Below are 20,246 nucleotides of genomic sequence, written 5' to 3' on the forward strand. Positions count from 1 at the left end.
AACATAAAACAGAGGCAATATTGTAACAAATTCAATAAAGACTTCAAAATGGTTCACATCAAAAAAAAAAATCTTTAATAAAAAATAAATAAAAATAAAATAAAATTGAACCCTCTTTAGGGTCCAAGTGCTTAACCCCTAATTATAGATTTTAAGTTAACTGGAGCAGGACTCCCCTGGTGGCACAGTGGTTAAGAATCCGCCTGTCAACGCAGGGGACACGGGTTTGAGCCCTGGTCCGGGAAGATCCCACATGCCACGGAGCAACTAAGCCCACGCGCCACAACTACTGAAGCCCATGCGCCTAGAGCCTGTGCTCCGCAACGAGAAGACTCCGCAACGAGAAGCCACCACAATGAGAAGCCTGTGCACTGCAACGAAGACCCAATGCATCCAAAAATAAATAAATTAAAATAAATAAATTTATAAAAACTAAAAATCAGTAGTGTACTTAGGTAAAACTAAAACAATTTTCTTTCATTTACTAAAAGGACAAGGTTTTCTTGGGATATTGGTCTGCTTCTCATGGGAGATTATGAAGGATTTTTCTTTACCTTTTTTTAAAGTAATCTGCTTAGAAAGCAAAGATTTGTGTTTTAACAAAATTATTTCCTATGCTTACGTTGTCTTATTCAGGCCTTTCATTACTAAAGAAAACAGTCTTCTCAATATTTTTTTTTTAATTAATTAATTTATTTATTTTTGGCTGGGTTGGGTCTTCATTGCTGTGCGCGGGCTTTCTCTAGTTGCCTTGAGCGGGGACTACTCTTCCTTGTGGTGCGCAGGCTTCTCATTGCAGTGGCTTCTCATTGCAGTGGCTTCTCTCGTTGCAGAGCACGGGCTCTAGGCTCGCGGGCTTCAGTAGTTGTGGCTCACGGGCTTAGTTGCTCCACGGCATGTGGGACCTTCCCAGACCAGGGCTCGAACGCGTGTCCCCTGCATTGGCAGGCGGATTCTTAATCACTGCGCCACCAGGGAAGTCCTCTTTTCAATATTAAAAGAGCTAAGTTTTGCTTACGACTATGTAACCTCTTGTATTTGCCTTTGAAATCTTTTATTGTTACTTTGGTCAGACCGATAATTAAGTATCATTTCATAATGATCTGTGGTCCTGTTTGGTCAAATGTCCAAAACCTTTTGTTACTTTTGACAAACTTCCCCCAAATCAAGTTCTAAATGAAGTCTTGCTGACCTTGCACTAACTGGGCTCTTCCAGAGGGCCCCTGGAGAATCTCAAAGGATTTGTCCCTCACCTGGTAAAATGCTTAACTAATCAGGCTTATTTGATGAGCTAGATTACATGGGAAGCTTGTAATAGGCTTCTAAATAAGAAGGAATACAGAATCTTTTAACCTTATAGTTGTGTAAGTACATATTAGCATGTGCTCAAAAATCATATGAAATTGCTAAATTCTGAGATGTCCTGATATAATGTTATTGGTCATGATTTTTGGTTTGTTTTTGTTTTTTGGTTTTTTTGGTCGTGCTGCATGGCTTGCAGGATCTTAGTTACCCGGGCCCCAGCCCTAACCACTGGACCACCAGGGAATTTCCAACCGCTCACCACTTTAAACATATGTCATAGAGATAAGCTGATCCCCTTGCCACTCCCATTATAACGAATTCTCATCAGATTTTTAATAATGGGCATTTTCAAGTCTTTCTGTCATTATAGTTACTGTTTTACTCTGATGCTTTTGCAAATGTTCCTCTTTAAAGAGATTCATGGAAAGGACTCTGACGGGTACTCTGAAACACAGTTTTCTTTCTTATAACTCTAAGATCATACAACTGAACTGTGTAAGAATTTCTAAAACTCTAATGGAAAACCAATTGCTTTAATGTTTTGTTTTCCTTTTCTCCTCTCCTTTAAGCTGTCTATAACTTAAAACAATTTGGTAAAGTGTATCTTGGCATCAAAGGTTGAAGCACTTACATTTTCTCCCTACCTGGTCCCTCAAGAGTTGTGAAACTCTTATTAAATATTTTTGTTCTTCATGACAGTGGACGTATGTGCACACGTTCAATGGAGTCTGTTGCCCCTGAACAGGACACGCAAAGCACGTGGCTCCTGCTTCTTTGATCCGAGCTGAGAAAGGGAGAAATACTTCTGCATTGTAAAGGCCTCATTGCTTCTACTGAAAATAACCAGTTGGGCAATTCCCTGGCGGTCCAGTGGTTAGGACTCTGTGCTCTCACTGCCGAGCGCCCAGGTTCGATCCCTGGTGGGGGAGCTAAGATCGTGCAAGCCACATGGTGTGGCCAAAAAAAAAAAAAAGTTTAAGAAAATAACTAGTTAGGATTAACGTATACACACTACTATACATAAAATAGATAACCAACTCAATATTTTATAATAACCTATAAGGGAAAAGAATCTGGAAAAGAACGTGTGTGTGTGTGTGTGTGTGTGTGTAACGAATCACTTTGCTGTCCACCTGAAACTAACACAACATTGTAAATCAAGTATACTTCAATTAAATTAAAAAACAAAACTAAAAAAGAAAGAAAGAAAATCACCAGGCTCTGGCAGAGCACTCCTTTTGCAGCGCACTCCCGGAAGACCAAGACCCCGAACACCACAGCCCACAGCCCGGAGATTCTGGGTACTGGAAAAGGCACCTCCAAAAGGACTCTCTCCAGCCTCGCCGGAAGGGCCCCATCAAGTCCTGTTGACTAACCCTTGTGCCACCAAACCTCCAGAGAGGGGACTCCTGGGTTCAGTGTCACATCTAAAGGAGGCACCAAATCCCAACTGGACCTGCACACTCTCTGGCGACCTGAAGATAACGCCCATTAGGACCTGAAGCAGAGGACATCTGAGGCCAACAGCTTTCCCAAAACGTCTGGACCAGGCCTGTATACCTTTATTTCAATACAGTCCCTCACCTTGTTCCTCCCTCCCTTCTATGGAAGGACAACACCCTCATTCGTATTTCCCAGTCCCTGAAGAAAGGGGGAAACCTCTCTGATTGCTCGATTTGCCACTGGAATCCTCAGCTGGCCCAGCATAGCAATGGCCCTTTGGTTCAGCCTATAAGTAATTTCACTGGGGTTCCAGACGCTGCTGTCTGTCCAAATTGTTCTGCAGGCCCATTTTATAGAGTTAGGGAGCTAAGCTCACCTAAATTTATTCCTTGCTTCAACTTGACCCAACCCTGGGATAGGAAAACACGATCTTTTGAATATCTGCATGAAAAGTTCAACAGAGCCGGCAATGCAAGTTGAGTCATCTGTAAACTTGCTGACTTATCTGTACATCTAGGTAACTTCCTGTTGGGTAACAACAAGATTTCCGAGCCTTGGCTAAGTAATGCCAGTGCCTCTGCGCCAATGAAGGAACCCATAGATTCCATCACTCATGTGGAGGCTTTATGTGCGCCCCCTGGTTTCACCTTCATATGTGGAAGTTTGGGGGGTGGCCTTTATGCTTGGGCAGCCCGTTGTCTTGATGGCTGGAGAACACAGGACGGCGTGCTCTGCTGTATTCACTGTCCTGTTCTCCTGACATAACTGAACAGAAGCCTCACATTGCTCCGTCCCATTAAACCTCTATAACTGCCTTAAGCAAGAACTTCCAGCAGGCCGAAGAGATTCTGCCTTTGCCTCTGTAGGGAGAGCTTTCCTCCCACGGAGGGGAGTGAGCACCAATGAACGTATGATGAGGAATCTCTCCCTGACACTAGGCGAGTGAGCCAACTCCGGAGCCAAAGCGGTTTCAGCTCAGTGACGGTCATTTAACTCATCGGCCAAGGTGGTTTCGGGTAACCACGAGCCTGCGATTACCTACTTGCTGAGCAAGGAAGTGTCTGCAGTAGCAAACCCCTCTTGCTGCAAGTGGTTAAATGCCTCTGGGGAAGTAGAGACCCAATGACATAAAACTAAAGAGCGAGCGCATTGGTTAGAGCAATATCACCAGACAACCTGTTGTCTTTTCGGTGTATTCAGCTGGATACCTGCAGGTCTGGCTCCTGGTTTAGAACCATCGTGCAAACTGGCCATCCCTCGCAGCCCCCAGGGAGCCCTGGAGCTGGGAGGAAGCCAGCCTTTCCGGGCAGGACGTGCCCCCTCCCCACCCTTCCCGTCGGGGCCCAGGGACCGCGTGCCGTGCCGGCTCGGCAGGTCAGCCGCTTCCCTGTGCCGGGATAGGCTCCTCTCCCTGACAGACCTCAGCCCATCCAGGTCTGCAGCCGACCACCATGACCACCACGAAGAGAATGGATGGCGGCGAGGTGGCTCTGATCGTGCGGGACCCTCAGGGATGGGGGGGGGGGTCTGCCAGGGTCTCTAGAGACACCAGCCCCCGTGGTCCTTGAGGTTCTGGGAGGACAGGGGTTGGGCTGAGCTCGGCGGTGGGGGCCTGGAGCTCCCGGCACAGTCCACGCTGGCGGTGCCTCCACCCTGACCCGCCCTCCCCTCGGCCCCTCTTCTCGGGACATGTTGTTGCCCCCCAGTTGTGCTCCTGTCCCCCCACCTCCCAGGCTGCGCCCTCCTCCCGGGTGGGTGGGGCTATGCTGACCCGCGTGCCCACCAAGCGACAGCACTGAACCCACCTCGCCCCCCCTTGGGAGCCCAGCCCAGGAGGTGCCCCAAGGCTTGGCGCTCACCCGCCCCAGGCAGCCAGCACGGCTCCTGCAGTCCTGCTCGGGGAGACATGAGCCTGCAGAGCCAGGGTTGGGGAGAAGCCAGGATGGCAAGCATGAGGCCCCACCCCAGGCCTGGGAAGCAGTGGACCTCTGCGGTCTGAGGCATCCCTACTCACAGGCCTCCCCCGAGTTCAGCACCCTGGAGCAGGTTGGTGGGCAGCGCAGGGGGATCCAGGAGGTCAGGGACCCCGACTTGGACCCACCTCCTACTGCTGTCACCCTGAGAGAGTCCCCCTTCCGCAGCATTTAGGGGATTCCACTGGACGAGCTCATTGGGTGGAGCCCCCCACCCATCCCTTTGCCTCCCGGGGAGCTCCTGGGCCCAAGATGCCATGAGAAATCCATGCAGACCCACGGGATTCTTGCAGTGGAGAAGCGTCCGGGACTTTAGGCCCCCGGGGTGAGCAAGTTTGTGTTCGGCTGCTGCAGGCACCCGAACGAGTCGTGGTCATATCCGACTCTGCAGGGGACCAGCTATGTGTCCCTGGGGTCTGCTCACCCGCTCTGCCGTCATCTATCCTCTGTCCCACGAGGACAGACCTACCCACTCCTGAGGAGCCAGCCCTGTGGGACATACTGGCGCTGAAGAATGCAGGCTGAATTAAGGACCAGCAGGTGGCAGATCGGGGCTCTGAGGGGGGTTGGAATTGGCAGAGGAGCTCAGAGCTGACCCAGCCCCAACTGTCCCCCCAGGTCCCAGTGTGAACCGGCGGAGGGCCATGGACAGATTTATTCGGGGCTTGGAGGCCTGGGGCAAATCCACAGGGTCCCCTCCCTCCAACTGCCACTATCAGACCAAGGTCCCGTCGTGCCCGTGGGCGTTCACTGCGTCCGGCGGCGCCTGCGCTACAAGAGGTTCACCGTGGCCACCACCTGCTTGCAGCCAGTGACGGCGAACTCGCGGCCAGCCACGCGGTAGTAGCTGAGCTGCGCGGCCAGGAGCTCGGCGCGGGCCTGCTCCGGGAAGAAGCCCTCCCCGGCCATCTCGTCCCGGAAGCAGTTGACCACATCCCCCTTGTCCAGCAGCAGGAAGGGCACGATGGCCGCGGCCTGCCACAGCGGGTGGTCGCGCACCAGGAGCGCCCTCAGGCTGGCGCGCAGCTCCTCCTCGGCCTGTGCCGCCACCGCCGCGGCCCCGGCCCCGTGGGCGCCGTCTGGGCGCAGGGCCAGCGTGCGGGACGCGTTCTGCAGCACGAAGCGCGTGACCTCCGCGCCGCCGTTGCCGCTGAGAAGCACGTAGATGGCGTTGTGGAAGTGGTGCGAGCGCTGCGGCTGCAGGAAGCCGTGCAGCTCGTCCAGCAGCGCCGGCGGCAGGAGCTCCACGTCGTCCAGCACCAGGAGCGGGGTCTTCTCCTCCGCCTCGGCCCGCGCCACCACGTCGGCCACGCGCCGCGCCAGCTCCTGGCGGCAGTCCTCCGCGGCGCGCGGCTCGGGGCAGTGGTGCCGCGCGTGGTACTGCAGCACGAGCGCGCCGTCCTCGAGCACCGCGCGGAAGTGGCGCGCCAGCAGGCGGCCCACATGGCTCTTGCCCACGCCGCTGGGCCCATGCAGCGCCAGAAGCAGCGGGCGGCTGTGCACGTGCGTGGCCAGGTAGTCCCGCAGCAGCGCCACGACGCGCCGCACGGCCGCCGGCTGGCCGAACACGGCCCGCTGCAGCGCCTTCTCCAGCCCGTCAAGGTCATAGCGCTGCGCGTTGTCGTCCAGGTTCTCGATGGCGTTGAGCACCTGGAAGCCCACGATGGCCACAAGCAGCAACAGACAACGCTGCGCGCGGCTCCGGCGCTCCGCGCGCGGCCTGTACTTGCGCGACGTCTCGGGGTAGAGAACCACGCGGCTGCGCCGGCGCTTCTTTCGCGGCGGCCTCGAGGGCAGCTCCGCCGGGCCGTCGAAGGTGAAAAACTGCGGCTGGTCCGGGTCCGCTCGCGGCGCCCGGGGCTCGGAGTCCACCCTCACGGTCGGAGGCGGGAGGCACCGCTTGCGCAGGAGGCGCACGCGGCGGCGCAGGCGGACCACGGCGCGCACGGGCGCGATCACGCTCGGGCGGGGGGCGACGGGGTCCGCTGCCGCGGGCTCCGGGCTGGGCTGGCCGCGGTCCATGGCGCAGGGGCGGCGCTTGGCATGCAGGTCACCCTCCCTGCAACAGGAAGACGGGGAGGGTCTCCAGGCTTCCGCCCGGCGTACGGGGACCCTCCCCCGAGATCTCAGCCCCCCCCCACCCCGCGAGGCCCCCCCGGAGTGCGGCCCGCTGCCCCGAGGCCAGGGCCTGGTACCGGCCTCGCCCCTCTGACCAGGAAGCGGCTCCCCTCGGGGCCCCAATGCAAATCTCTCGGATCCTCGCATAAACAGCCTCGGGCCTTGAGGAAGTGGCTGCGGGGGGGTGGGGGAGCGGGGGCGCATTTTATCGGGCAGCCGCCGCCCGGGCTTCCTGGAGGAGGAGTCGGAGTCGGTGCCGACCTGGCGCCAATTAGGGGTGGAGCAGGGTCAAGGCCGGACCCCGCCCCTGACGCAGCTCGACTGCCGGGCGCCGGGGGCCCCCCGGTCCCTAGAGGGGGGCGTGGGAAGCAGAGGCCCAAGCATCCCCAGAGTTCAGAGATGCCCCTTTCCCACGAACACTTGGTGGGGGTGGGGGGGGGCGGTCTGGCCGGAACTTCTGCTTTCCAGAATGGGCCCCTGTCCCCAAGCTGAGCCCAGGCCTCCCAGCATCGCTCTAGTGGGCACACTAATGGAGTTGGGGAAAGGGAGCCCCCTAGAGGCGGGTGGGGGTGGGGTGAAAAGAGGGACAGAAAGGCGAGACCCGGAGAAGGAGAGATGAAGCCACTGAGGGGACAGCTGGAGAAAGTTGGGGTGGATGCCCCCGGCCCTCCCCAGTACCTGCACCTGCGTCAGCTCAGGCTCTCGCTGGCCCGCCCCCAGCCCCCCAGGGCGGCCCCCCGCCCACGCCACAGGCTGGGGTCTGCGACGCAGGAAGCAGAATGTGCTGGCTTCCTGGCGGGGGTCGGGGTGGGGTCCGGGGCCTCACTGGGTCAGCTCAGGCTCAGAGGGGCTGCGACACCTCCCCCGGAGCGGAGGAAGCTCTGGGGAGGTTTCCGCTTCTTTGCAAAGGAAGTGAGTCAGGGGTGTGGCGCGGGCGGGACTCAGGCTGGACGGAGGCACCAGAGGGGGAGGCCTGGCTGACTCGCCCAGGTACCCCGGCCGGCTGGTCACCTACCCTAAAGCCCTCCCAGCACTCCTGACTCAGCCCAGGCCCAGGACACCCGGTGAGGCCGAGGGCATTGCCTCCCCTGGGGTCCCACATGCCTTTGCTCCTCAGCCTGCCCTCCACAGGACCCCCACCTCCCCAGGGACATCTGCGCCTGACCACCCCCCGCCCCCCGCAGGGCCCACAGCGAGGGGGATAGGCTTTTCCAGGCTGCTGGTTAGCAGAGGCGGAGGGGGCGGGCAGGGTTCTCTCCCAGCTGGGGTCCTCCAACCCTCTCCCCTCTTCCCCCTGCCCAAGCCCAATCTGGGTGCCCACAGAGTAGGGCTTGTTTCCTTTTCCTGACCCTCTTCTACCAGGTCCCGGGCTCCACAGCGCTCCCCCCTCTGCCTCCCCCTTTGTCTTCCCCTGTACCCCGGCCTAGTGCCCCCACCCCAGGACAGGGCAGGAAGTTCTAGAATGGGGGAAAAAAACCCACGCATGACTCAGGGCCCTGGTCGGAGGGCAAATTTAGAAAGAACTTGGGCCAAGAGTTGGCAGATGGAGACTCTGGACCCTTCCCCGGCCACCAGCTTCATGTGGCCCTGCCCCCACCCCCGTTCCCATCTCTGTGCAGACTGGCCTGCCTGGATGACCCTCTCCTCCGGAGCGGGTCTGCTAACCAGTAGTAATGCCCCCAGACCAGTCCTGGCCCCGAGCTCAACTGTGTCCCGTGGGCGCTGGCAGTCCTGAGCCCCCACCCTCCAGCCTCCTCGTCCCCCATCCTCCACACTTCTGCCCACACGGGTCCCTCTGCCAAGCATGCCATCCCTCCCCACTTCCTAGCTTCCCTCCACCTCCCTGCCCAACCTGTGTCAGGGAGAAGTCACTCACGGGCTTGGGGGTTCCCGTCCTCCCCAGAATATGGGGCTCCTGCCTGTCCATGTGTGTCCGATGCCCTCCGGCGGGATCACTGAGAAACTGCTGCTTCTCCGCTTCCTCCTCTCCAGCTGCGGGCCTGGCTCCCCGAGACCCGCTGCCCCTCTCTGTGCTGGGCCAGGTGCTCAGGGACCCCTCGGGCGTCACCCACCATGTGGCCCCTGCCCAGGCCTTCCTGGAACCAGGACGGAAGGATATCTGTCCAGGTCTCTGCTGGTGCCCCACGGCCCCGGTATGAGGATGGGGTCCTTTGGGGTCTTCAGGCTTTCTACAGTCTCCCAGCTTCTTCTGACACAGAGAACCCCAGGGGACCCTGACAGGCAGACGCGGGAAAAGGTGCACAGGGGTGGGGCGGGGGCGCTGGCTGGCAGCTGCTTCTGCCAGATGCTGGTCCCAAACCTGCTGGGGTCCAGAACCCCATCACTGGGTGAGGAGGTGGCCTGTACGTGGGGTGTGGCAGGAGTCAAGAAAGTCATGCCTCAGAGGGCCTGCCCCCAGCGGGGTCAAGGGTAAGCCTGAGCCCTGCACTAAAGCCTGCCTCCTCTGTACTTTCTCCCCCATCTCCAGGGCTGAAGGGGGCCCCACCTGTCCCTACCCTTCAGGACCGAGCCCACCACGCCCGTACGATGCCCTCCCACCCCTCCCTCCAGCCAGTGCCCCGTCCAGCCCTGTCCCCAGCCCCAAATTCAGGTCCACATCTTCAACCTGGTCTCTGCAGACCCCTCACCTCGCTGCCCACCCCCGACCCCTCCACCTGCCCAGTGTGGGCTCTGAGGTTCCCAAACTGCTGGCTTGGAGGTGGGCATGGCCCGCACCACACACATGCTCCCTCCTCCCCGAGTACCCGTGTGGACGCTCCCTTCCTCTCACCAGACCTCCCGCCCCCCAGCCTCCCCACAGCCCTGCCCGGTCTGGCCTCAGGATTCCCGCCTCCCTCGCAGCCCCAGCGGGTCCCTGAGCTCAGCTGCCCCCTCCCACCGGCCCACCTGGGGTTCTCCGTCGCTGCAGCCCTCACCCCCGCCCCGTCTGTCCTTGCAGCTCACGCCCTCCACCTGACGAGCCCCGCCCACCGGGGCCTCTGGTCCCCGGTCCCCTCGGGCTGGAGGAGCTTGGACTCGCCGGCTGGTCTCTGTCCCCCTGGACCGTGAGCCTCAGGGGGGTCACGCGGGCCCCGTGCGGGCACTTGCTCCTCCCCCGGCCCAGCTCCTTCCTCATCCTCTCCTCGGGCCCCACCTCTGCCCCATCCTGCCTGCCAGCCCAGGACCCGGCCCCCTGGCTCCCGGAGGAAAAGCGGCAGCTGGAAGGGGGTCCCCGCCTCCTCCCCGGGAACGCGCCCGCTCCCGCGGGGCCCACGTGGGCCTGGCGCTGCCCCCTTCCCCACTCAGTGACACCCCAGCCGTCCCCCCACGCCCCACTCACTTTTCATTCCTTGTCACATCAGCGCACAAACGCCGGGCTCCTCCCGACTGCCGACGCCCACACCCCCAGGTCCTTGCTTTCCTTAGTCACCATCTCTACCAGTTCTTCCCCAACACCTGCAGAGCCGCCCCTGTCAAGGTCACAGAGACCTCCACACAGCCTGCCCCTCGGCAACATGTCAGCACTGGTGATGGGCACTGAGGCCCACCCACGGCCGACCGTGTCGTGTCGAGTCTTTGGCCCCGAGCGCAGCCAGGCCCGGGCCTCACCATCCACAGCCGCTGTCCCGGACGGGGCTGGGCATCCAGACTGTGCCCACGGAGAAAGGCGCCAGGACAGCGCGCGCCAGCCCGCACAGCAACCAAGCCTGGGCGTGCGCAGAAAGAGCTCATCCGCTGGGTTTACCAAAACGCCGTTTATTTACAAAAGTGAAAGTCTCCCTGCGAGCAGGAGTAGACCCTCAGCGGGCCGAACGCACTGCGGGCAAATCGAGGCCGCGGGGAGCCTGAGCTTTCCTCCCCCACCTGCTGCCCGGGGCTGTCAACAGGGGAGGAGCTCCCTGGAGAGCCGGGCTCCACCTGCAGACCCCCACCCCCAGCAAACTCCACCAATCGGGCGCCAACCCTGCCGGCCCGCCCTCTTCCCCTCAGGCCTCGGACCCTGCCCCCCGCCCCTTGGAAAACAGGTGTCCTTTTCCTAATCCCAACTACTGCCTGTCTGCCCGACAGCGGTGGAAACCACAACGCGAGGAGGAACAAGCAAGCAGCCTTCCACGGAGTGGGAGCGCGAGGGGCCGGGCGGGGCGCAGCAGACCTGGAGCCGGCCGGGGGCCACGGGCCCCATTCACGCAGCAGGCACACACCTCCCAGGACCAAGTTCCAGGGGAGGCTGAGGTGCAGAGCACGGGTGCCCCGCCCACAGGACGGTCCCCGGGGTCTCCGCTCAGCCCACCCCCAGTCCCAGGAACAGTCGGCCCACCTCCAGGAGAGAGGGGCTCCTGCTCTCACAGGCACAGGGGAGCCTCAGAGTACAGCCGGGGCGGGCACGGTGGGGAGGGGCAGCTCCAGGGCTGGGGTCTCTGCGGCCTGGGCCGGGCTGGGCTTCCTGCGGTCCAGCTGCTCCAGCTTTTCACCGAGCTGGGAATACAGCTCCTTCACCGCCTCTCCGCTCTGCAGGGGGAATCGCGAGGCTTCGGGGCAGGCCCAGGGCGGGTGCGCAGGGATCGCCAGCCAGCCTGGGGCTGCGCGCGGGGCGGGGCGGGGCGGGGGTGGGCACGCACCTGGCCCGTGGGCTCCAGCGCCTTCTGCAGGGCCTCCAGCTTGGACGGGGCCACGCGGTGGTGCAGGTGGAGGAGTAGCCGCAGCACATGCCGCTGCACGTTCTCCTTCCTGGAAGAGGCCACGCTGCGCTGCAGGCGGCTGCGGAGCCGCCCTCCCACCCCCTCGCCAGCTGTGCCCGGCGCCCCCGACCGAGATGTGGACCGAGAGGAAGGGCACCTCGGGGAGGCGGTGAGGAGAAAGCCGTCGAAGAGGCTGCTGCAGAAGTCCTCCAGGGCAAACTCGTCCGCCAGCAGCGCCAGGTTGCCCGTGAGCAGGTGCAGGAAGATGTCGCCGAACGCCAGATCGCTGAAGGTCTCCACTGCAAGCACAGCAGGCGTCGCCCAGCTCACCCGACACCCACCTCCCCGACCCGGGCCTGAGGGCCAGAACATGGGCCTGGACGGGGGAAGCAGACTGGGGGGGCGGGGCTCCAGGGCAAGGGTGGGGAGGGGACGAGAGCCCGTCACGGGTGGCTCTGCCCAGCAGCCAAGGGGCTCAGGATGAAGTGGACTCCAGCAGAGGAAAAGCTGAACGGGCCGGTAGCGAGAGGAGACACAGAAGTGCCGAGGGCCAGCCCGGCAGGTCTACCAGACCACGGGCTCTAGAGGAGAGAGAACGGAGCAAACGGGCCTTCTTTTTTTGAAGCCACGGCCGTCAAACCTCAGAAGAGAGAGATGGCGAGAGTAACTACCAACCGATTGCAGCGATCACCGGCAACAGCGCCGAGCGCACGCGGGCAGGCACAGCAGCTGAGACAGAAACGCCGACGCCACCCCAGCCACCGAGCCCCTAACGCAGCGGGAGACGCGACCCCACCGGACGTGCCCGAGGTGTGCTCCTGCTGCACAGCTGACCGGGGGCTCGGCTGGCCTCACGGCCGGTTTACAGGACACTCGGTGGGGGGGGGGGGGGCACATGGTCACTGCACCAAGGGACGCTGCCTGCAAAGTCCCGACCGGGGAACAAACGCCCTGGTTCCCCCAGCAAACCCCACGTAGCCCTACAGACCACTAGACCTGAGAGGCAGCCGGAGAAGCCAGGTGAAGGGAGGCCCTTGTTTGACTCCTGACTTGAACAGACCATCCGCACAAAAACGTTATATGACAACTGGGGAAACGCGGCCACCGTCAGGACCTGGACCCCAACCAACCACGTGCCAAGGTCATGGTTTCTAAGAGTCTGTCTTCTGTAGAGACACCTGCTGCATCGTGCCAAGCTAGTCTGCCGGGTTTACGTACAGACCGCTGAGCGGACGAGACGGCAGCCGCACGCGGACCCCCGCGCAGGTGGGCGATGGGCACTGGCCTTCACTATCCTGTGCTCTTTACTTGGGTTTCATCAAAAGCTCCCACCAAAAAAAATTTTAAAAATAAAGAATTTTAAAAAACCAACATCCTTTCTTACTAGAACCTACTAGTAACACCAAAGCACGAGATTGCTCTCCCTGAACGTGACTGAAGACCTGCACCCCACCCCCCAGGGCGGCAGCTCGTGGCTGGGAGACACCGACGCTCCCGCCTCGCAGGACATCCTGTGTCTACAGACACGATTAAACAGGAGAGACAGAGAAGTTCAAAAGTGAGTAGAGGGCTTCCCTGGTGGCGCAGTGGTTGAGAGTCTGCCTGCCAATGCAAGGGACACGGGTTCGAGCCCTGGTCTGGGAAGATCCCACATGCCGCGGAGCGGCTAGGCCTGTGAGCCGCAATTACTGAGCCTGCGCGTCTGGAGCCTGTGCTCCGCAACAAGAGAGGCTGCGATAGTGAGAGGCCCACGCACCGCGATGAAGAGTGGCCCCCGCTTGCCACAACTAGAGAAGGCCCTCGCACAGAAACGAAGACCCAACAGCTAAAAATAAATTAATTAATTAATTAATTAATTAAAAAAAAAAAAAGTGAGTAGAAAGAATGAGGCAAATCCAAGTTCCTTATGACTGAGCTCCTGGAAGCCCCCGAAACAGACAAGCTGCCGCCCCTGAGATCTCCACATGCTGATCCGGGAGCCTGTGAACGCTCCACCTGAGTGGTACTGGGCCCCGAGACGGAAGATGGTCCTGCACGCCCCGGGAGGGCCCACGGTGATCACGGGTCCTTAGAAGAGGAAGGCGGGAGGCAGGAGTCAAAGCCAGAGACAGGAGGACGGGAGAAGCTGGACAGATGAACTGTGAAGGGGCCAGGAGCCAAGGACGCGGCTCCTGGAAGCTGGAGGAGACAAGAAGGGGCTTCTCCCTGGAGCCCCAGGAGAAGCCAGCCCTGCCCACACCTGACTTTAGCCCTGGGAGACTCACTGCAGACTTCTGACCCCCAGAACCGTAAGAATAAGTTCCTGTTGATCAGTTAGGTGGTGGATGGGTAGAAACTAATACCCACAATGGGCCGCTTCCTCCATGTGGAAAAGTCGGGCAACAGCACGCACCACTGTCAAGACAGTGAAGCGTGAGATCCTCCCCAGGAAGCCGCAATGCCCCAGACGGGACCCAGGCCAGCAGAGGCCCTGGGCCTGTCCTGCGGCGGGCCGGCCGGGCGCTCCCTTACCCTTGAAGGGGTCCACTCAGATCCCTCCCTCGTCTTCCTGGCTTGCACCCCGCACCCCAGGCAGAGCAAGCTCCCTGGGGGAAGCGGCCTCTTCACCACCGCGGGGGGGGGGGGGGCTCTCTCAATGGTCTGAGGACTTGAGGGGCTCCACACCTCTCGCCCCTTAGGAAAAGATTAACGTGGCTCTTCGCAAACGTGGGCTGTGGCGAGAGCCGAGGGCGTCTGTGAGAGGACACGGCTGAGCCCGCCGCCCACGTGACTCACCGAGCCCCGGGAGCAGGCGCAGGAGCGCGTTCTTGTTCCTCTGTTTGGTGATGTGCAGCACGTAGTACAGCCCCACCTCGCAGGCCATGCGCTGCTCCTGCAGGAACCTGCGCCCGAGTGCCGTCAGCCCCGGGCGAGCCCGAGGGGGAGGCCCTCCCGCCCAGCGCCCGCAGCCCGTACTTGGTGAAACTCTCTGGCAGCGTGCTCGGGTACGCGACCGGGGCCTTCTCCTCGCCTGGGAGTTTCTGATCCACGTTGAAGGTGTGGTCGTCCACCACGAAGGACATGAGCGTGGGCAGGAACCTGGTGACCAGCTCCACCTCCTGGGGCAGAGGCCCGAGAGCTGTCCTGCGCCGGCCCGGCCCCTCGGCCCGTCCTCCTCGCCACCTCCCCAGACCCCACCCCACAGCCCCCTGAGAAGGCAGCGGGAAGGAGCCCGCCCGACCCTGTTACCATCTTGGGTTCCTTGAAGACCTGGCTGTCGATCATGTCCCACGCCCCCTGGCCCAGCGCCAGCAGCCGGAGCAGCAGGAGGAGGTCCGGGCTGTCCTGCGGGGAAACGCAGGCCTCGGCCGTGCTCACCCGAGCTTCCCGCCCGGACCGCACTCACCCAGGGGGTCTGGCTGCACGTGCCCTCCACCTGGCGGGCGTGTGTGCTCTCCCCAGGGCCGGCTTGGACCCGGGTGCCAGGGGTCCACACCCACACGTCCCCCAGAAGGCAGCATGCGGCCAGCCAGGTGCACTCACCCTGGGCAGCAGCTCCTGGCCCACCAGCTCCTGCAGGTGCCTGACGGTGCTCAGTGACAAGGTGTTGATGGCAAAGGGATCACACAGGATCATGGACAGGTCCCTGTGAGGACGTGCCCGCGGCGTCAGTGAGGGACGCTCCCGGCCCACCAAGCCCCTGACCCGAGGAGATGGCCCTTCCGCATGGACAAAGCCCACCCCGCTCAGGACCGCTTTCCAAAAGCTTGTGGTTCGTAACCTGCCCTTAACTTACTTAACAAACTGAAGAATCAAATAGTTTTTTAAAGAATTAAGGTCCAATCCTGGTTGAGAACCTGACCCAGACTCCATAAATTCAATCAGGTTCTCACAGAGACAATTCCAGGAACAAGGAACTGAGACAGGAGGTCAGGCGGAGCCCGCCCAGAGAGGGCCCTGCCGGGAGCCAGATCCCACCACCTCTGGGTGCGACGGGCCTCTCAGCTCACAGGCAGGCCCCACGTGGCTGCAGACACCGGAGCCCCAGCCCGGGCGCCCAGCTCGCCTGGGACGGCGACGGCCTCACCCCAGCCTCTCAGCCGTGGGCACGGGCGCCAACCAATCCTCCTAAAATGTACTGGAAGAAACACCCGCTCCCGACTGCGGCCACAGCACGCGCGTCCGGACGCCCGTGGACGGGACCAGGCACAAGGCCGACCCTCACCCCAGGACCTGCTCCTGCCCCTTCTTCACTCCGTCGAGGAAGCCCTGCAGCTCCCGGGCCCTCTTGCTGTCCACGAACCGCTCTCGGATGCAAGCGTCCAGGCACCATGTGAACTGCGGGGAGGAGGCGTGGTCAGGACTCGGCCAGAGACGGCAGCCTCCAGGCGGCTCTCACCGCTGCCTGAGGCTTCTTGAGCCTTGGGTGAACATCGGGACCCCCACCTCGAGTCGCTGAGACACAGCTTGTCCCCAGAAATGGGACGGCACGAAGGAAAATAGGCCCAAGTGCCCGCATCCCCACAGGCCAGGTGGTGCAAGAAAGAGGCAAAATGGGTGTTCTGTTCTGAAATGGGCCCCTCCAGGGCCCCCACTGTGCGGGGGACAGTGCAGGCTCAGAGCGTGACGCTGCGAAGCCCCTGAGAAGGGACGCCGTCTGGGGCCGCCCGGCACCTATGCCAGGACACGGGCAGTGCAGAAAGCCCTGTTCCTGAACACAGAGCTCGCCGGTGAGCAGCCCCCGAGGGCTCTGGGGCAGCGGAGGGCCAGAGGCCCCGGAAAGGCCGGAGCGGGCAGGGCCGGTGGGCGTGGAGGGAGAGCCGGCAGGCCGAGCAAGGGAGACACGGCGCAGCTGGCATGGGTCAGGCGTCCGGGGGACATCACGGCCCCCCAGCCGGGGGGGCAGAGGTGGCACAGGGGCTAGGGCAGAGCTCACGTGCCTGGACCGCCGCATCCAAGGGTAGGGGAGAGCAGCGAGGGCGGGGCGGGCGCCCACCTTGTGGCAGGGGTCCACGGAGCAGACGTCGCCGACGTCCAGGTCGTGCAGGGACATGAGCAGCTCTGCACGCAGCGTGCAGTAGTGCACGTTGCGGGTGCGCAGGAAGAGCGTGCGCAGGAACTGCAGCACCATGTCGTACAGCTTCACGTTGCGGCCCACCATCCGCGTCAGCCTCTGCACCACCTGCCGGGACACCAGGCCGGCCTCGCACACCCCACAACCCTGGGGGCTAAGCCTCCTCTCTCACAAAACGTCAACTGGTGCTGGGTGGCGACGTTTCTCGTCTTTAAGGAAGCGAACCCATCAGGCCCTGCGGCTCCTCTGAGAGGCCATCAGCCCGGGTCCCAGACTCCACCAGAGCCGGCGGGGCAGCCGGCGGCGTGGGGGACTCGGGCCCAGATGAGGACGTGCGGCACCGCCACGCTCAGCGTCTGCTCGAGGCCCTGCTGCGGCCGCCCCACTCCCGCCTTCTCCCGGCAGCCGCCACCCCCTCCGCACCCTGCCCCTATCTGGGAGGCGCCTGCCAAGGCGGCAGCCAACAGGAGGGGGCCCCGCTTGGGGCACACCGGCCGTAAGGATGCACGGGGCCACCTGCGGTGACAGACACCAAGCCAGCCCAACAGGCTGCATGCAGCGAGTGGGGAGGTCAGCAGGGACGGCAGCCCACCTTAGGGCCCCTGCCGAGGACCCTCCAGCAGGCCTTGGTACCCCGACAAGTGGGGCAGGCACAGAGCAACACCCGAGTCTCGGCACCGACGTACCGGCACCTGTGACACGGAGACAGGCGCGCACTCCAGCCTGACCATGGCCTGGCCTGCTGGGCACAGAACCACAGCCCCAAGGCCCAACCCACCCGAGGGCGGCGGGGCAACGTGTCACCTGCCACCGCGCTCTCCCTTTATGCTGGCAGGACTCCAAGGCGGACCCCTGGCTTGGAGGGGAGAGTGAAGAAGGGGCAGGACCACGGCCCAAGGCCAGGCTCCCCCAAGAGAAAGGGGAGGCAACGCAGGCAGGGCTCTGACACACTCAGCAGCCTGTCCGGGAAGTGGTGCTGCGAGCCCCGGCCCGACATCTGAGAGGAAACATGAGGTGAGGCCCTACCTCACGCCACACACGGGAAACCCCAGGTGAGAAGGCTGGCGGTGAGAGAACACGGCGAGACATCAAACACTCCTCGGCCGACGTGTGGCCTCTTACCGTCACCTCCCTCCCAGGTTGAGGGGTCATCCTGGAACCAGGCCAGGGACCCCCACCTCACCAGGAAAGGTCAAAGTGTCCACGATGGCCTCCAGCCAGCCCCCCGCCCCCGCATCGCTCTGCGGCCTCCCGTCTCCACAGCCCTCCTCTACCCCCGGAGCTCTCAGGGACCGAAATGTGACATCTACTGCATAGGGTCTGCCCCACACGAGCCTGCAGTACTCCAGGCAGGTGCCCCAGTACCCCAGGGGTCACTGAAGGGGCCAGGGGCCAGGGCAGTGAGTGAGTCAGCCCCCAAAAAGCATTTGTTGAAGCAAGGAATGAATCAAACACTCCGTTTCCACAGAAACAGAGGAGAACTCCCAGGGCTGAAAGAAGACACAGAGAGCTTAGCTGAAGAGGCCCGCCAAGCCTCCGAGCTCAAAGTACGTAGAAAAGACCAAATAGACCCACACCCAGGCGCAGCGCTGCAATGCCCCTTGCCAGCCCCACATCCGAGCCCAGCCTTCTAGAAGCAGACAAGCCGGGCTTCACGGGGGCGGCCCTGCACACATCCCCGCCCCGCCTCACCTCGCCCTGGCGCCTGGTCTTGGGGGAAGGGCTGAAGAAGTTGTGCAGGACGGAGAGCTCCGTGCTGAAGAGCGCGCTCTCCTTTTCCACGATGTACTGTTTCAGCAGCGGGGAGACCTCGTCGCCAAAGAGCGCCTGGTTGTCCTGCCAGATCTGCCGCTTCACCTCCACGGCGCAGGCCCGGTACAGCTCCTTGTCGGCCATCACCAGCTTCAGCTTCTTCTCAGGAACCTACATGACCCCAGAGGCCACGTGTGAGCAGCGCCTGTGCCCCAGGGGTCTCCCTCGAGACAAGCCAACAGGCCTCAGCCCCCAACAGCAGAGGCCACATCCAGCCCAGCCCCAAGTGACAGGGGCACCTGGGACTGAACCCCCAGGCTCGGACGGGGCAGGAGTCGTGCTGCCCACAAACAGCTTTTTCACAGAGGGCGCCACGCTCCAGAGCAGGCAGCTCTCCATTCCTGAGGCAGGCAGCTCAGGAAACCTCCCCAGGGCAAGCTGGCCCTGCGGCTGCTACCTTGGGCAAGTGCTTCATGACGCACATCACCACTGGCTGCAGAGATGGCATCTTCACCAGAGAAAAGCTCTTCTCCAGAAGATCCTCGAGTTTCTTGTACCTGGAAAGACTCGCAGCACTGAGGGAGCAGCCCAGGACCAAGCCGGAAGCAGCTCCCTGCCTGTCCCCAGACCGGTGGGTGATGTGCACAGGCGGCCCCTTTTTCAGCAGGGATGTGTAGCCACCGAAGCACATTCAGTTCCCGGGCTGGGGAGGGGGCTGCCCATCTCACCGCCCACTTACCTCTCCTCGGCCTTCCCCTCCGTGGCAATGGCTGACACGCGCTCCAGCAGCTTGTCCCGAAGCTCATCAAACACTGACTGGTGGAATTCCAGTCGGGGCGTCCCATGCAGGTCCAAGAAGGGCAAGGCCGACTGCAGGGAGGGGAGCAGCACGCCATTTTCTGTCTAAAGAAGCAGAGCTCGATTTGACTCTTGGGGCGACAAGAGAAACCTCAGCCACAGCCCCGTCTGGCCAGGCACTCCGGATGCCCTGAGTACACAAGGTGGCAGGGACAAGGATGTTCCCAGCCGCGCTGGCTGTTAACTGCAAAAATCGGAAACCACTCAGATGTCCCTCGCCGTAGTCCCAACTTCAGGACACTTGGTTCCTCCATCCCGGGGAACAGACGCAGCGATCGGGAGGGAGAGAAATCTGCCCACTTTCCCACGGGACCTCGCCCCCCCCCCCCGCCGGACTCACACCCAGACGCTCGGCCTCTCCACCCGGCCCCCCCACCCGGCTCCACCTGGAACTGCTCGATGGCTTTGAGCGGCTCGGTGCAGTTGGTCAGCGTCTCCTTCAGGTCCTCGCCGTTGGCCACGCCCAGGTCCTGCAGCCCCGCGAACATGGCCGAGGCCCCGGCCCCAACCCGGCTCGGTGCCCCATCCCCTCCGCGCTCCCCGGGCACCGCCGCGCTCGCCGCAGGCCCCGCAGCTGTCCGCTCGCCCGGGCCTCGGGGGCCGCCCGAGCTCCGCTCCCCGGCGCCCTCCAGCTCGGCCAGATTCCGCCCGCAGCGCGGCTCCCCTCGGACCGCAGCCGCCCACTTCCGCCCCGCACAAGAGCCGGGTCCGCCCGCCAACCGGCTCCCCGGAAACGCCGCCGCCCCGCAGAGGTTCCCGGGAACTGCGCCGCGGCCCGCGCCTGGCGGAGACGGAGCGCGAAGGCGGTGCCAGGACGACGCACAGGGCGTCGAAGACGCCCCGCCCCGCTCCCCCGGGCCCCGCCCCCCGGGCCCCGCCCTCCTGCGCGACCCCGCCCAGCCTCGCGGCGCTAACAGCCGTTTGCAGGCAAAGGAGAACGGGGTTGGCGCGCGGAGGGAGGGCGGAGTGCTGCGGCGCGCCTAGTCGTGGTGGTGGGGGGGGCACCGGAGGAGGGGGGATGGAGCACAGGGGGCGGGGTGCCGCGGCCTGCTTCAGGAGATTCAG

The 20,246-nt window shown here is 62.2% G+C and overlaps 2 protein-coding genes across 7 annotated transcripts; both read right to left on the reverse strand.

The window, feature by feature from the left end:
• Nucleotides 1–5,358: 5,358 nt before the first annotated feature.
• On the reverse strand, nt 5,359–11,245 carry TOR4A (torsin family 4 member A). 6 transcript variants are annotated; one of them, XM_068552461.1, is made up of 2 exons: nt 11,158–11,245; nt 5,359–6,780 (listed from the first exon to the last, which is right to left on the reverse strand). In XM_068552461.1, exon 2 carries the CDS (start codon nt 6,741–6,743, stop codon nt 5,493–5,495), a length of 1,251 nt encoding a protein of 416 aa, XP_068408562.1. In that variant the 5' UTR covers nt 6,744–6,780; nt 11,158–11,245; the 3' UTR covers nt 5,359–5,492. The 6 variants fall into 6 exon arrangements, with proteins under 6 accessions (XP_068408562.1, XP_068408564.1, XP_068408565.1 ...); XM_068552463.1 differs by lacking the exon at nt 11,158–11,245 and adding an exon at nt 8,716–9,341; XM_068552464.1 differs by lacking the exon at nt 11,158–11,245 and adding an exon at nt 7,524–7,881.
• NELFB (negative elongation factor complex member B) lies at nt 10,580–19,952 on the reverse strand. Its single transcript, XM_068552459.1, has 13 exons — nt 19,568–19,952; nt 19,063–19,226; nt 18,781–18,880; nt 18,264–18,494; nt 16,494–16,679; nt 15,723–15,835; nt 15,041–15,143; nt 14,747–14,842; nt 14,474–14,616; nt 14,294–14,400; nt 11,676–11,817; nt 11,459–11,567; nt 10,580–11,348 (listed from the first exon to the last, which is right to left on the reverse strand). The coding sequence occupies exons 1-13, from the start codon at nt 19,667–19,669 to the stop codon at nt 11,202–11,204; spliced, it is 1,743 nt and encodes a 580-aa protein (XP_068408560.1). The 5' UTR covers nt 19,670–19,952; the 3' UTR covers nt 10,580–11,201.
• Nucleotides 19,953–20,246: the final 294 nt, after the last annotated feature.

This window comes from Eschrichtius robustus, chromosome 10 (genome assembly GCF_028021215.1).
Source record: "Eschrichtius robustus isolate mEscRob2 chromosome 10, mEscRob2.pri, whole genome shotgun sequence".
NCBI classification, from domain to species: domain Eukaryota; kingdom Metazoa; phylum Chordata; class Mammalia; order Artiodactyla; family Eschrichtiidae; genus Eschrichtius; species Eschrichtius robustus.

Bases quoted from the DNA above. Each gene is read 5' to 3' on its own strand.
- NELFB (XM_068552459.1), bottom strand. From the start codon at position 19,669: ATGTTCGCGGGGCTGCAGGACCTGGGCGTGGCCAACGGCGAGGACCTG. The intron at 11,568-11,675 runs GTGCCCTTCCTC...GGCCTCTTCCAG, and splicing joins CTCCTCACCGCCTCCCCGAG to GAAGGAGAACGTGCAGCGGC. The intron at 11,349-11,458 runs GTGCGTGCCCAC...TTCCCCCTGCAG, and splicing joins CGCTGGAGCCCACGGGCCAG to AGCGGAGAGGCGGTGAAGGA.
- TOR4A (XM_068552461.1), bottom strand. From the start codon at position 6,743: ATGGACCGCGGCCAGCCCAGCCCGGAGCCCGCGGCAGCGGACCCCGTC.